The sequence below is a fragment of the Petromyzon marinus genome, unplaced genomic scaffold, assembly GCF_048934315.1.
Source record: "Petromyzon marinus isolate PM22_M1 ecotype Great Lakes invasive population unplaced genomic scaffold, UKy_Petmar_22M1.pri1.0 PM_G_Scaffold_4, whole genome shotgun sequence".
NCBI lineage: Eukaryota > Metazoa > Chordata > Hyperoartia > Petromyzontiformes > Petromyzontidae > Petromyzon > Petromyzon marinus.
In genome coordinates this window covers 1,701,398-1,715,000 of record NW_027422983.1, presented here as the reverse complement: position 1 = coordinate 1,715,000, position 13,603 = coordinate 1,701,398, and the positions used below count along the sequence as shown (strand labels likewise).

Here is a 13,603-nt window from a genome sequence, read left to right as displayed (position 1 = left end):
TTTTTCCCCTAATGATGGTAATAGGTGTGGCGCTGCAGATTACTTTTTTGATGGAGTTAAATAGAGATTTGTGATCACGGGCCACTGAGGCAGACTCCATCTCCTCAGCAACCCGTGACCACCACCCATCCTTGCAGCGCCTCACGGCTTTCCGAACCTCCGAGCGAAGGCTGCGGTAAGCCTCCTCATTCTCTGACGTGGGATTCTGTAGCCGATGACAATGGGCCTGTCGCTTTTTCTCAACCATCCTGAACACCTCCTCTGTCAGCCAGGGTCTCTGGGGAGGTCTGGACCGCGTACCCAAAGCAGCCATTGCAGCTGCATGAGTCACAGTCCTAAACCTCGCCCATTTACCCTCGACATCAGGAGGAGTCAGGGACGTTGTCAATCTCAGCCGCAAGCGATGATGAAATTCTCGCTTGCAACTTTCATCAGATAACTGAGACCAGGCCACTTTAGGTTGGAATGGGGTCCTGGGTGTACACCCTCCACCGGAGTGGAAGAATGGCAGGCGCATCTTACAGATGACTAGTCGATGGTCAGAGGGCAGATCAGCTCCACGGTAAGTCCTGGTGTCAAGGACATGGGCTCGTATCCGCTGGTCCGTCACTATGTAGTCCAGCAGATGTTCTTGCTTGGACCCGGCATGCATCCATGATGTTGTGTGGATGCGCTGATGCCGGAACAGCGTGCTGGTAATTACAAGACACAGACACACACAGATACACACAGACACAGACACACAGATATACACAGACACACACACACAGATATACACAGACACACACACAGACAGATACACACAGACACACACACACAGATACACACAGACACAGACACACACAGATATATACCGACACACACACACAGATACACACAGACACAGACACACAGATATACACAGACACACACAGATATACACAGACACACGCACACAGATATACACAGACACACACACAAATATACACAGACACAGACACACACATATACACACAGATACACACACACAGATATACACAGACACACACAGACACACACACACAGATATACACAGACACAGACACACACAGATACACACACACACAGATACACACAGACACACACACAGATATACACAGACACAGACACACAGACACACAGACACACACACAGATATACACAGACACACACACACAGATACACACAGATACACACAGACACACACACACAGATATACACAGACTGTCTCTGTCTCTCTGTCTGCCTCTGTCTCTCTCTCTCTGTCTGTGTCTCTGTCTCTCTTTGTCTGTCTGTGTCTCTGTCTCTCTGTCTGTGTCTCTGTCTCTCTGTCTGTCTCTCTGTCTCTCTGTGTCTCTGTCTCTCCGTGTTTCTGTCTCTCTCTCTGTCTCCCCGTAACTCCCCGTATCTCCCCGTGTCTTCCCGCTCTCATAGTCAACACCACCAACACCACCACCACTCCCACCACCACCCCCACTCACCACCAACACCACCACCACTCCTACCACCACCCCCCCCACCACCACCACCCCCACCACCTCCTCCACCACCCCCACCACCCCCACCACCACCACCCCCACCACCCCCACCACCCCCACCACCACCACCTCCTCCTCCTCCATGCGCTTGATGTTGACGCTGATGGTGACGCTGATGGTGGCGGCGCCGTTTCTGGCGCCCTTCCTGCTGGGCACCGCGTGGGGCATTTGGAGCGCCGCCGGCAAGCGTCCCGGTGAGCGGCGGTGGTGGTGGTGGTGGTGAGGGCGGTGGTGGTGGTGGTGGTGGGGGTGGTGGGGGTGATGGTGGTGGTGGTGGCGGTGGGGGTGGTGGTGGTGGTGGGGGTGGTGGTGGTGGTGGGGGTGGTGGTGGTGGTGGTGGTGGCGGTCTGCCGAGATGTTGACTGCCTCGCCGGGCACGCGGGAGGTCTCGCTGCTACGGTATGGACACAACATTGCCGTTGTGTCCACAGTAGGGCTCGTTGTGTTACATGGCGTGAATATCTCAACGCTTTGTCATTAAAGCCTTCACCACCTGACACAGCCAATTAGTTACTAGTTTATAGTGTAGTGTGTAGTGTAGTGTGTTGTGTATTTGTATAGTGTAGTGTATAGTGTAGTTTATAGTGTAGTGTATAGTGTAGTGTATAGTGTAGTGTATAGTGTAGGTATAGTAGTGTATAGTGTAGTGTATAGTGTAGTGTATAGTATAGTGTAGTGTATAGTGTAGTGTATAAGTGTAGTGTATAGTGTAGTGTATAGTAGTGTATAGTGTAGTGTATAGTAGTGTATAGTGTAGTGTATAGTGTAGTGTATATTAGTGTATAGTGTAGTGTATAGTAGTGTATAGTGTAGTGTGTGGTGTAGTGTATAGCATAGTGTAGTGTATAGTGTAGTGTATAGTGTGTGTAAAGTGTAGTGTAGTGTGTAGTGCAGTGTATAGTGTAGTGTAAAGTGTAGTGTATAGTGTAGTGTATAGTGTAGTATATAGTGTAGTGTAAAGTGTAGTGTAGTGTTTAGTGCAGTGTATAGTGTAGTGTAAAGTGTAGTGTATAGTGTAGTGTATAGTGTAGTGTATAGTGTAGTGTATAGTGTAATGTATAGTGTAGTGTATAGTGTAGTGTATAGTGTAGTGTATAGTGTAGTGTATAGTAGTGTATAGTGTAGTGTATAGTGTAGTGTGTAGTGTAGTGTATAGTGTAGTGTATAGTGTAGTGTATAGTGTAGTGTATAGTAGTGTATAGTGTAGTGTATAGTGTAGTGTATAGTGTAGTGTATAGAGTAGTGTATAGTGTAGTGTATAGTGTAGTGTAAAGTTGTTGTTGTTTGTAGGAGGAGGAGGCGCCCAGAGCCTGGACCACGAGAAGCTGCAGATGAGTGATGGTGTCAATGTCGTGTGCAGGTAACCATCACCATCACCACCATCACCACCATCACCACCATCACCACCACCATCACCACCACCATCATCACCACCACCACCACCATCACCACCATCACCACCACCATCACCACCATCACCACCATCACCATCACCACCACCACCATCACCTCCACCATCACCACCAGCACCACCATCACCATCACCACCATCACCACCACCATCACCACCATCACCACCACCACCACCATCATCACCATCACCACCACCATCATCACCATCACCACCACCATCACCACTATCATCATCACCACCACCATCACCACCACTACCACCATCACCATCACCACCACCACCGTCACCACCATCACCACCACCACCGCCACCACCACCACCATCACCACCATCACCACCACCATCACCACCACCACCATCACCACCATCACCACCATCACCACCACCATCATCACCACCACCATCACCACTATCATTATCACCACCACCATCACCACCACTACCACCATCACCACCACCATCACCACCACCACCGTCACCACCATCACCACCACCACCGCCTTCACCACCACCATCACCACCATCACCACCACCATCACCACCACAACCACCATCACCACCACCACCATCACCACCACCATCACCACCACCATCACCACCACCATCACCACCATCACCACCACCATCACCACCATCACCACCACCATCACCACCATCATCACCATCACCACCATCACCACCACTACCACCATCACCACCACTACCACCACCATCACCACCATCACCACCACTACCACCATCACCACCACCACCATCACCACCATCACCACCACCATCACCACCACCACCATCACCACCACCATCACCACCATCACCACTACCACCATCACCACCATCACCACCATCACCACCACCATCACCACCACCATCATCACCACCACCACCACCATCACCATCACCACCATCACCACCACCATCACCACCATCACCACCATCACCATCACCACCACCACCATCACCTCCACCATCACCACCAGCACCACCACCACCATCACCATCACCACCATCACCACCACCATCACCACCATCACCACCACCACCACCATCATCACCATCACCACCACCATCATCACCATCACCACCACCATCACCACTATCATCATCACCACCACCATCACCACCACTACCACCATCACCATCACCACCACCACCGTCACCACCATCACCACCACCACCGCCACCACCACCACCATCACCACCATCACCACCACCATCACCACCACCACCATCACCACCATCACCACCATCACCACCACCATCATCACCACCACCATCACCACTATCATTATCACCACCACCATCACCACCACTACCACCATCACCATCACCACCACCACCGTCACCACCATCACCACCACCACCGCCTTCACCACCACCATCACCACCATCACCACCACCATCACCACCACAACCACCATCACCACCACCACCATCACCACCACCATCACCACCACCATCACCACCACCATCACCACCATCACCACCACCATCACCACCATCACCACCACCATCACCACCATCATCACCATCACCACCATCACCACCACTACCACCATCACCACCACTACCACCACCATCACCACCATCACCACCACTACCACCATCACCACCACCACCATCACCACCATCACCACCACCATCACCACCACCACCATCACCACCACCATCACCACCATCACCACTACCACCATCACCACCATCACCACCACTACCACCAGCACCACCATCACCACCACCACCATCACCACCATCACCACCATCACCATCACCACCATCATCACCACCACCATCACCACCATCACCACCATCACCACCACCATCACCACCACCATCACCACCACCACCAGGTATGTAGAAGGGATCAACGATGAATCGATCTGAAATCGAAATCGCAATTTGAACAATGCGATGAGCAAATCGCAAAGGCTGTGATTCTGTGCGTGTCTTTATTTATTTCACTTAACAATTGTTCTATGTTTGATTGTTCTATTTCATAATTGTTTTTTTACCCTTTTATCTGGCAACAAAAGTGACACATTTTTTACAAGGAGTCATGTTGACATTGACCACAATACCTGCGGTCGGAACGCAAACACAAAACAACAACTCGGATAATGTATTGGCACTGTCCTTGAAATGTATTGGTCCACACCCGAGACGGCTTTCTTTAGAGCCTCGTCTCACGTTGGTGTTGGACCAGAAGACGCCAAAAGGCGCATAACTCAAAGACAATGCACCATCAGAGTATGAGAGCTCGGGGTAAAGCATTTACACCATTGGAAACCTCATTTGCCAGTAACAAAATATGATGATTGGTTTTTTACCCTTTTTACATTATCAGAGTTGTTTTGTGTTTGCGTTCCGACCGCAGGTATTGTGGTCAATGTAAACATGACTACTTGTAAAAAAGGTGTCAGTTTTGTTGCCAGATAAAAGGGTAAAAAACCAATCATCGTATTTTGTTACTGGCAAATGAGGTTTCCAATGATGTTCTATTTCAAATAGAACATTTTAATAAATACATGCTGGAAGCAATTCAAGTTCTCATTCTTGCATTAGAATATATCCAGAGCAGCTAATATTGTGGTGGTATCACGTGGCAATGACTCCATCACGTGTTTTACATCGATTACACAGTGAATATTGAATCGGAGCTTGACTCAATGTATTTTTATCGCAAATCAAATCGCAATCGATCTGTCAGAGAAATGTCACTTGGATATCTTCCCCAAGTGGCTGAGCCCCAGTACGGAGTCTGACTCCTCGCTCACTGTCCTCACTTCTTACAGTGACTTGGACAGCAGCCTGCTGGCCGGGGGTCGCCTTGACGACAACTACGACGGTGATGGTGGTGATGGTGGTGGTGGTTATGGTGGTGATGGTGGTGGTGGTGATGGTGGTGATGGTGGTTATGGTGGTGATGGTGGTGGTGATGGTGGTGATGGTGGTGGTGATGGTGGTGGTGATGGTGGTGGTGGTGGTGATGGTGGTGATGGTGGTGGTGATGGTGGTGGTGGTGATGTTGGTGATGGTGGTGATGGTGGTGGTGATGGTGGTGGTGATGGTGGTGGTTATGGTGGTGATGGTGGTGGTGATGGTGGTGATGGTGGTGGTGATGGTGGTGGTGATGGTGGTGGTAGTGATGGTGGTGGTAGTGATGGTGGTGGTGGTGGTTATGGTGATGGTGGTGATGGTGGTGGTGATGGTGATGATGGTGGTGATGGTGGTGGTGATGGTGGTGGTGGTGGTGATGGTGGTGGTGATGGTGGTGATGGTAGTGGTGGTGATGGTGATGGTGGTGATGTTGGTGATGGTGGTGATGGTGGTTGTGATGGTGGTGGTGATGGTGGTGGTGGTGGTGGTGATGGTGGTGGTGATGGTGGTGGTGATGGTGGTGGTGATGGTGGTGGTGATGGTGGTGGTGGTGATGGTGGTCGTGGTGATGGTGGTGGTGGTGGTGATAGTGATGGTGGTGGTGGTGATGGTGGTGATGGTGGTGGTGATGGTGGTGATGGTGGTGATGGTGATGTTGGTGATGGTGGTGATGGTGGTGGTGGTGGTGATGATGGTGGTGATGATGGTGGTGATGGTGGTGACGATGGTGATGGTGGTGATGGTGGTGATGGTGGTGGTGATGGTGGTGGTGGTGATGGTGGTGATGGTGGTGGTGATGGTGGTGATGGTGGTGGTGGTGATGGTGATGGTGGTGGCGATGATGATGATGGTGATGGTGGTGATGGTGGTGATGGTGGTGATGGTGGTGGCGACGATGGTGATGGTGGTGATGATGGTGGTGGTGGCGACGATGCTGATGGTGGTCGCGATGGTGATGATGGTGGTGGCGACGATGGTGATGGTGGCGACGATGATGGCGATGGTGATGGTGGCAAGTATGATGATAATGGTGAAGATGATGATGGTGGTGATGGTGGCAAGGATGATGATGGCGACGATGGTGATGGTGGCGACGATGGTGATGATGGTGAGGATGGTGGTGATGGTGGCGACGACGATGACGATGGTGATGGTGGAAAGGATGATGATGGTGGTGGCGATGGTAGTGATGATGATGGTGGTGGCGGTAGTGATGATGGTGGTGATGGTGGCAAGGATGCACCGTGGGGATGATGGAGCAGCACGTGGAGTTGGAGGAGGTGGAGGAGGTCTCAGTGGAGGAGGTGGTGGAGGTCTCAGTGGAGGAGGTGGAGGAGGTCTCAGTGGAGGAGGAGGTGGAGGAGGTCTCAGTGGAGGTGGTGGAGGAGGTCTCAGTGGAGGTGGAGGAGGTCTCAGTGGAGGAGTTGGAGTAGGTCTAAGTGGAGGTGGAGGGGGTCTCAGTGGAGGTGGAGGAGGTCTCAGTGGAGGAGGTGGAGGAGGTCTAAGTGGAGGAGTTGGAGGAGGTCTCAGTGGAGGTGGAGGAGGTCTCAGTGGAGGAGGTGGAGGAGGTCTCAGTGGAGGTGGAGGAGGTCTCAGTGGAGGAGGTGGAGGAGGTGGAGGAGGTCTCAGTGGAGGTGGAGGAGGTGGTCTCAGTGGAGGAGTAGGTGGAGGAGGTCTCAGTGGAGGAGGAGGTGGAGGAGGAGGAGGAGGTAGAGGTGGAGGTGTAGGAGGAGGTGTAAGAAGTGTAGGAGGAGGAGTAATAATAAGAGGAGTAGGTGGAGTCTGTTGGGGACAGCCCCTGGTTGATGTTTCTCTCTCTGCTCCCTCAGTCTCACACCGCTCCCTCAGTCTCACACCGCTGGCGAGGCCTCAGGCTTCGTGTGTGTGCAGCGCGTGCAAGGCCGCCGCTGCCGCAGCCACCACCGTCATGTTGTTGATGTTATTGTTGATGTTATTGTAGGGGCATAGCACCGTGTTGATGTTGTTGTTGATGTTATTGTTGTTATTGTAGGGGCATAGCACTGTGTTGATGTTATTGTTGATGTTATTGTTGTTGATGTTATTGTTGTTGATGTTATTGTAGGGGCACAGCGCCGCCTGCTGATGGAAGAGGGTAACTTCGGTGCATCACGTGGTGCACCACGTGAGACATCACGTGGTGCACCACGTGATGTCTGGAATCCTCCGTCGTGGCTGTTCAAGTTCGTCGTCATTGTCATCGTCGTCATTATCATCGTCGTCATTGTCATCGTCGTCATCATCGTCGTCATTGTCATCATCGTCGTCATTGTCATCGTCGTCATCGTCGTCATCGTCGTCGTCATCATCATCGTCGTCGTCATCGTCGTCATCGTCGTCATCATCGTCGTCATCATCATCATCGTCGTCATCATCGTCGTCATCATCGTCGTCGTCTTCACCACCCCGGGGTGCCGCTAGTGAGACGGCGCTGGCGACTGCTCTTACTGAGCAACAGACGGTGCCACTACTTGTGGTGAGGGTCAAAGTGCGTCCGCCCACGTAGGGCGGCGGTGTTCACGTTGTTGTTGTTGTTGCTCTACGTCACTACAACTTGTTGTTGTTGCTCTACGTCACTACAACTTGTTGTTGTTGCTCTACGTCACTACAACTTGTTGTTGTTGTTGCTCTACGTCACTACAACTTGTTGTTGTTGCTGAATAAAGAAGCCCCTACAAGTATTGCCGACTCCCCAACTGCGTCACTACAACTTGTTGTTGACTTAAAGCTTTCGCGAGTGCAGGAATTCATATTCTTTGGGGGACTTTCTATAAAGTCACGTGGGATATGTTCAGAAATAATCAAATAAACAAAGAAAACTACGACGTCTCGATCGCAACGCAGGTTACCGTCATCAGGAGGGGAAGAAGTGGGGCGATCGCTAAAGGCAAAGAAGAAGAAGAAGAAGCTGTTTTAAAGGATTAAAACGGGCGCAGCTCCAGCGTTCTGGATCACAAGCGGAGATGTTCACGTGAACTGGGAGAATCGACAGAAGGGTGGAGAAATTAACAACTTGCGGTGATGTTCACGTGAACTGGGAGAATCGAGAGAAGGGTGGACGCACGAGCCGTGGAGAAATTAACAACTTGCGGTGATGTTCACGTGAACTGGGAGAATCGAGAGAAGGGTGGACGCACGAGCCGTGGAGAAATTAACAACTTGCGGTGGGCCCAATGCACAGGGCGACACCGCGGGAACTGGAATTGGTGGTCCCATCTTTAGTAAAATGAAACGAACATTGGGAGGTGACAGGATGGACACATCACAGCCAGTTACGACAAACTGGTCCATGACGTCCTTCCAATGATTGCTGAGTCTGTACCCATCCTCTCGGTTCAAATTGTGTCTGTGGATGGCCTCAATAACGAATCTTTGCTGATAGCCAGTGGGCTTACAAAGTAACGTCGTCTTAGAGAAATCTATTTCGCGTGAGCCAACCGCATTAAAACAATGATCAGCCACGGCCGAGGTGTTGATCCTTCCGTGTTTCAAATCCGCCTTCTGCTCATGAACACGGCCCGAGAAGTGTCGCTTAAATTTAGATTTAAAGCTTTCGTGACTGCAGTAATTCAATTCTTAGCTCTTTCGGTAAAGTCACGTTGAAGGGAAACAATAAAATAATAAAATATATATAAAACAATAAAAATTATCACGACGTTTCGACCAGTTCACGTGGTCGTTTGTGTTATGGTCGAAACGTCGTGAGAATTTTTATTGTTTTATATATTTTATTATTTTATTGTTTCCCTTCAACGTGACTTTAGCGAAAGAGCTAAGAATAAGTGTCGCTTAGTTTCCCCAATGTAACTGCTGCCGCAGACACAGCTTGTGTTTGTAGACGCCGGGGTATTGCACGTCAGGGATCAACATCCTTCGCAGATGGGATTAGCTCACGGATTTTACGCACTGTTAAATCGAGCCTGGATCTTGTGTGTTTGCTCAGGATTTTTGAAGTATTTTTGATGACCCCTGCTAATGTATGACAAGGTGATGGTTTTGATTGGGTCCTCAGATGGTTCTTTCCCAACGGTTGGGGTGATAGCTTTACGGATTGTGTGGTCCGAATATCCATTCGTCTTGAGAGCTTGGTGCAAGTGTTTCAGTTTTTCAGTTTCTTTATTTTGGTATAGCCCTGTGAGCCATTCGGCTCTTGAATCGGGTGCAACCACAACAAACAAAAAAAACAAAAATACGAACAAGAAAACATCTTAAAGTGATTCATCTTCTTTGGTTCTTTCGGTAAAGTCACGTAGAATGATAATAAAATAATAAATTGATAAAATAAAATAACACAATAATATTCTCAATAATAATATTCTCAATATTATTGTGTTATTTTATTTTATCAATTTATTATTTTATTCTCATTCTACGTGGTGACTTTACCGAAAGAACCAAAGAAGATGAATCCTTGCAGTCACAAAAGCTTTAAATCGAAATAAAATCTTAAAGTGACTATGTGTGACTGTGCAAACAGAAAATCCAGGAAAAAAACAGCAAAATATTCCTGAAAAAAGCACCGTGCACCAACGCTGTGTGCAAAAAATCCCAGTGGGATGCAAGTCAAACAACAACAACCACAAGAAAACTTAGATTAAGGCCATCAGTCTAACTCCGTACTACAACAAAACAAACATGTCCAAACCAAAAAACTTTTCCAAATCACCAAAAAATAAAGCCATTATTGCAACGTAACAGTGATCACAGGGACTGTGACCGAATTTGTACAATAAACTACATAAATAACAACATGTAACACCAAATCCTAGAGCCATAGCTGGCTGCATGAGTTACTCCACAACAACAGAAGCATCGGTCGGAGTATCACATTTTTCAATGCACCTTTAAGATCAGCACGCTGGCTAGGTGATGATGGTTGGATGATACATCGAGCTCCATGGTGTAGAGACTCTTCCCCATCTTATCCCCCTCTCGTCCGTCTACGTGTGGAGGGAGTGGTGTTGGATGGAGGGGGGAGGGAGGGGAGGTGAACGCCTTGGCAAACCTTCACTGAGCGTCTCTTCTGGCTGGGTTCATCATTAATTGTGGTCCTTCGCTCTGGCTGGGTTCATCATTAATTGTGGTCCTTCTCTCTGGCTGGGTTCATCATTAATTGTGGTCCTTCTCTCTGGCTGGGTTCATCATTAATTGTGGTCCTTCTCTCTGGCTGGGTTCATCATTAATTGGGGTCCTTCTCTCTGGCTGGGTTCATCATTAATTGGGGTCCTTCGCTCTGACTGGGTTCATCACAGTGTCACTGTGTGTCACTGTGTGTCACACTGTGTCACACTGTGTCACAGTGTTACAGTGTTACACTGTGACACACTGTGTCACTGTGTAACACTTACACTGTAACACTGTAACACACAGTGTGACACTGTGTGACACACTGTGTGTCACACTGTGTCACTGTGTCACACTGTGTAACACTGTGTCACTGTAACACACTGTGTGACATACACACTGTGACACACACACTGTGTGTCACAGTGCGTATCTGGTGAGTCTATGGGTCTCTGTGTGCTGAGTCTGAGTCTGTGTGATGAGTCTATGTATCTCTGTGTGGTGAGTCTATGGGTCTCTGTGTGCTGAGTCTATGAGTCTCTGCGTGTGCTGTGAAGAAGGGCCTTTGCTCGAAACGTCGCCTATTATGTTTTTTTAGGTCTCCAAGTTATTGACGAATGTGCCGCGTTTTATTGCTGTTTGTGCACCACTGCGAACGCGGAATCTCAAAAGTATTTGTTACGTTGGAGCTGGAGCACACTTTGATGAGGTCATCACGTTTGAGCTCGCGAGTGACTTCGACACGTGAATAATATTGCTTCGCGTGATGACGTCATCTTGCGATACACTAGCGGTCATGCTCGCGTGATGACGTCACGGGGCAGGAGCCCCTAGTCGCGCATGCGCAGTGAGGACTCCCTTCTTTCCGCCACAGCCGCCCGCCATGGTGGGTTTCTACGTCCGCGGCCATCCGAGGCTTCGCGATCCGCGTTCATCCTTGGCCATGGAGCTCTCCTCGCGGGAACTCGCGTGCTCAGAATGTCGCCGCCGCCTTGCTTCGTGACTGTGTGCAGCTATTTATTATCGGAGTGTCCTGGTTTTAGCGACTTCGGTGTTGGCTTGGATTCAAGGGCGGCAGGCCCCCTGGCTTCGCGGCCATTGAACGCCAACTTGTTGAGGCCTCGCCTGTGGTCCAATGGACGCGTTGATAAATAGTTATACTCGTTATAGTTACACGCTGTTTAGTTACCGATTACATTCTGCGCTGCGTTATTCATTGGTGCGAGTTTTATATGTGCGTTGTTTTCGCCGTGGTCTATCCACTGTTAGATGAAAGCAGTCCGCCTCTTTTTAACGACCTTGCGACTCGCCTGTTTGTGTTGCGCGCGAAACGATTGATGGTGACAGACGCCTTCGCTGGGTTGCGAGTGTGGCTTAGACGGCCACGGTGTCGATCTATTTCGTCGGTTGGACGAGCATGTATTCAACCCGCCACCGAGCTCGCGCAAGTAGCCGGTTTGGCTGCAGGTTGCACCGCAAGTGATGGCGTCTTAAGAAACCGCCTGTCCAGCAGCTGTGGACAGAAAACGCCATAAGCATCATATAGGCCGCGGGACTCGGTTGGGGATCGGTGCAGTAGTACTACCCTTGTATGGTGCTTGTGATGCCTCGACACCTTCCAACTTGGTGTGGGAGAGTAGCAGCAGCACGAGACGTGCGTGTTGGCGCAGTCATTCTCTCATCCAGCAGTGGATTGACCTGAGGACTGTTGGCGTCCTAAACCTGCTTGGAGAGTTGCTGCAGGTTTCCCTTCAAAAATATTCCTCGCTGGGTTCTTGATTGGTTTTATGTGCACATGGCTCAACACACAGAACCAGGCATCTGAATAATATATTTAACGTTTTTGTGCGGATTTAAATAATTTCCCGAGTGTTGACAATGTTTCATCTCCGTACAGGTCTTCTTGGATTAGATCACGTAAATATGCAAATGTGTCGTTAAACCTGCCACCGGCCGATTAGTAAGTTTTGTCACGTAATCAGAACATGCCAATTCGTTACTAGTATGGCACAAATCTGGCTGTCGCCTGATGAAGCTAGGTGTAATTACTGGCGAAACGTCGTACTCAGATTGTAAATGTTGTGGCTTGGCTCTCCAACACTGATGTGCTGTACTAGTATACTACACAATACACTACACTATACAATACACTAGTGCTGTACTAGTAACGAATTGGCATGTTCAGTTTACGTGACAACCCTTACTAGTTGGCTGTGTCGGGTGGTGGCGGGTTTTATCGACACTTTATATATTTACGCTATCTAACCCCAAAAACTCTACTATGGATGATAGTGGTCGCGGAAGCCTACGTGTTAAACTGAATGTTTAATCTGCAATGCAGTAAATTGCTGATGTGTAGGGTATTCCACGCCACCAGACCTTAATGTTTACTGTTGTACGTAAACCGTTCTGGTGGTGTTGTTCGTTAAACTATCCTTTAGCCTTTGTCTACTGCGACCTATTCGATTTTGCCCAACCTCTTCGTGCTGAAAGCGTGCCATAGGTAATTGTAGACTTATGGGTGGCAATTGTTCTTATAAGGGCGAGTAAAATATAAACTTGAATATTGTTTTGTTTGGGAAGTCTGTCGTAATGTGACCTTGGTGCGAAGCATCTGAGCGGATATAAAACGCTGCTTGTCCAGGAAAATTACGTTTTGTGTGGTCTTTGCCTTCGGCTCTCTTTCTCCGTTAGGCAA

General features: G+C 49.3%; 1 protein-coding gene across 2 annotated transcripts in view; it reads left to right on the top strand.

Moving 5' to 3' along the window:
* Positions 1 to 5,824, top strand: part of LOC116937368 (uncharacterized) — a 17,368-nt gene extending 11,544 nt beyond the window's left edge. For both annotated transcript variants that reach the window (XM_076061729.1, XM_076061730.1), the window contains exons 8-10: positions 1,432 to 1,729; positions 2,826 to 2,895; positions 5,739 to 5,824. In XM_076061729.1, coding sequence (XP_075917844.1) covers positions 1,432 to 1,729; positions 2,826 to 2,874 — 347 coding nt within the window. In that variant the 3' untranslated portion in view covers positions 2,875 to 2,895; positions 5,739 to 5,824. The remainder of the gene's footprint in view (positions 1 to 1,431; positions 1,730 to 2,825; positions 2,896 to 5,738) is intronic.
* Positions 5,825 to 13,603: the final 7,779 nt, after the last annotated feature.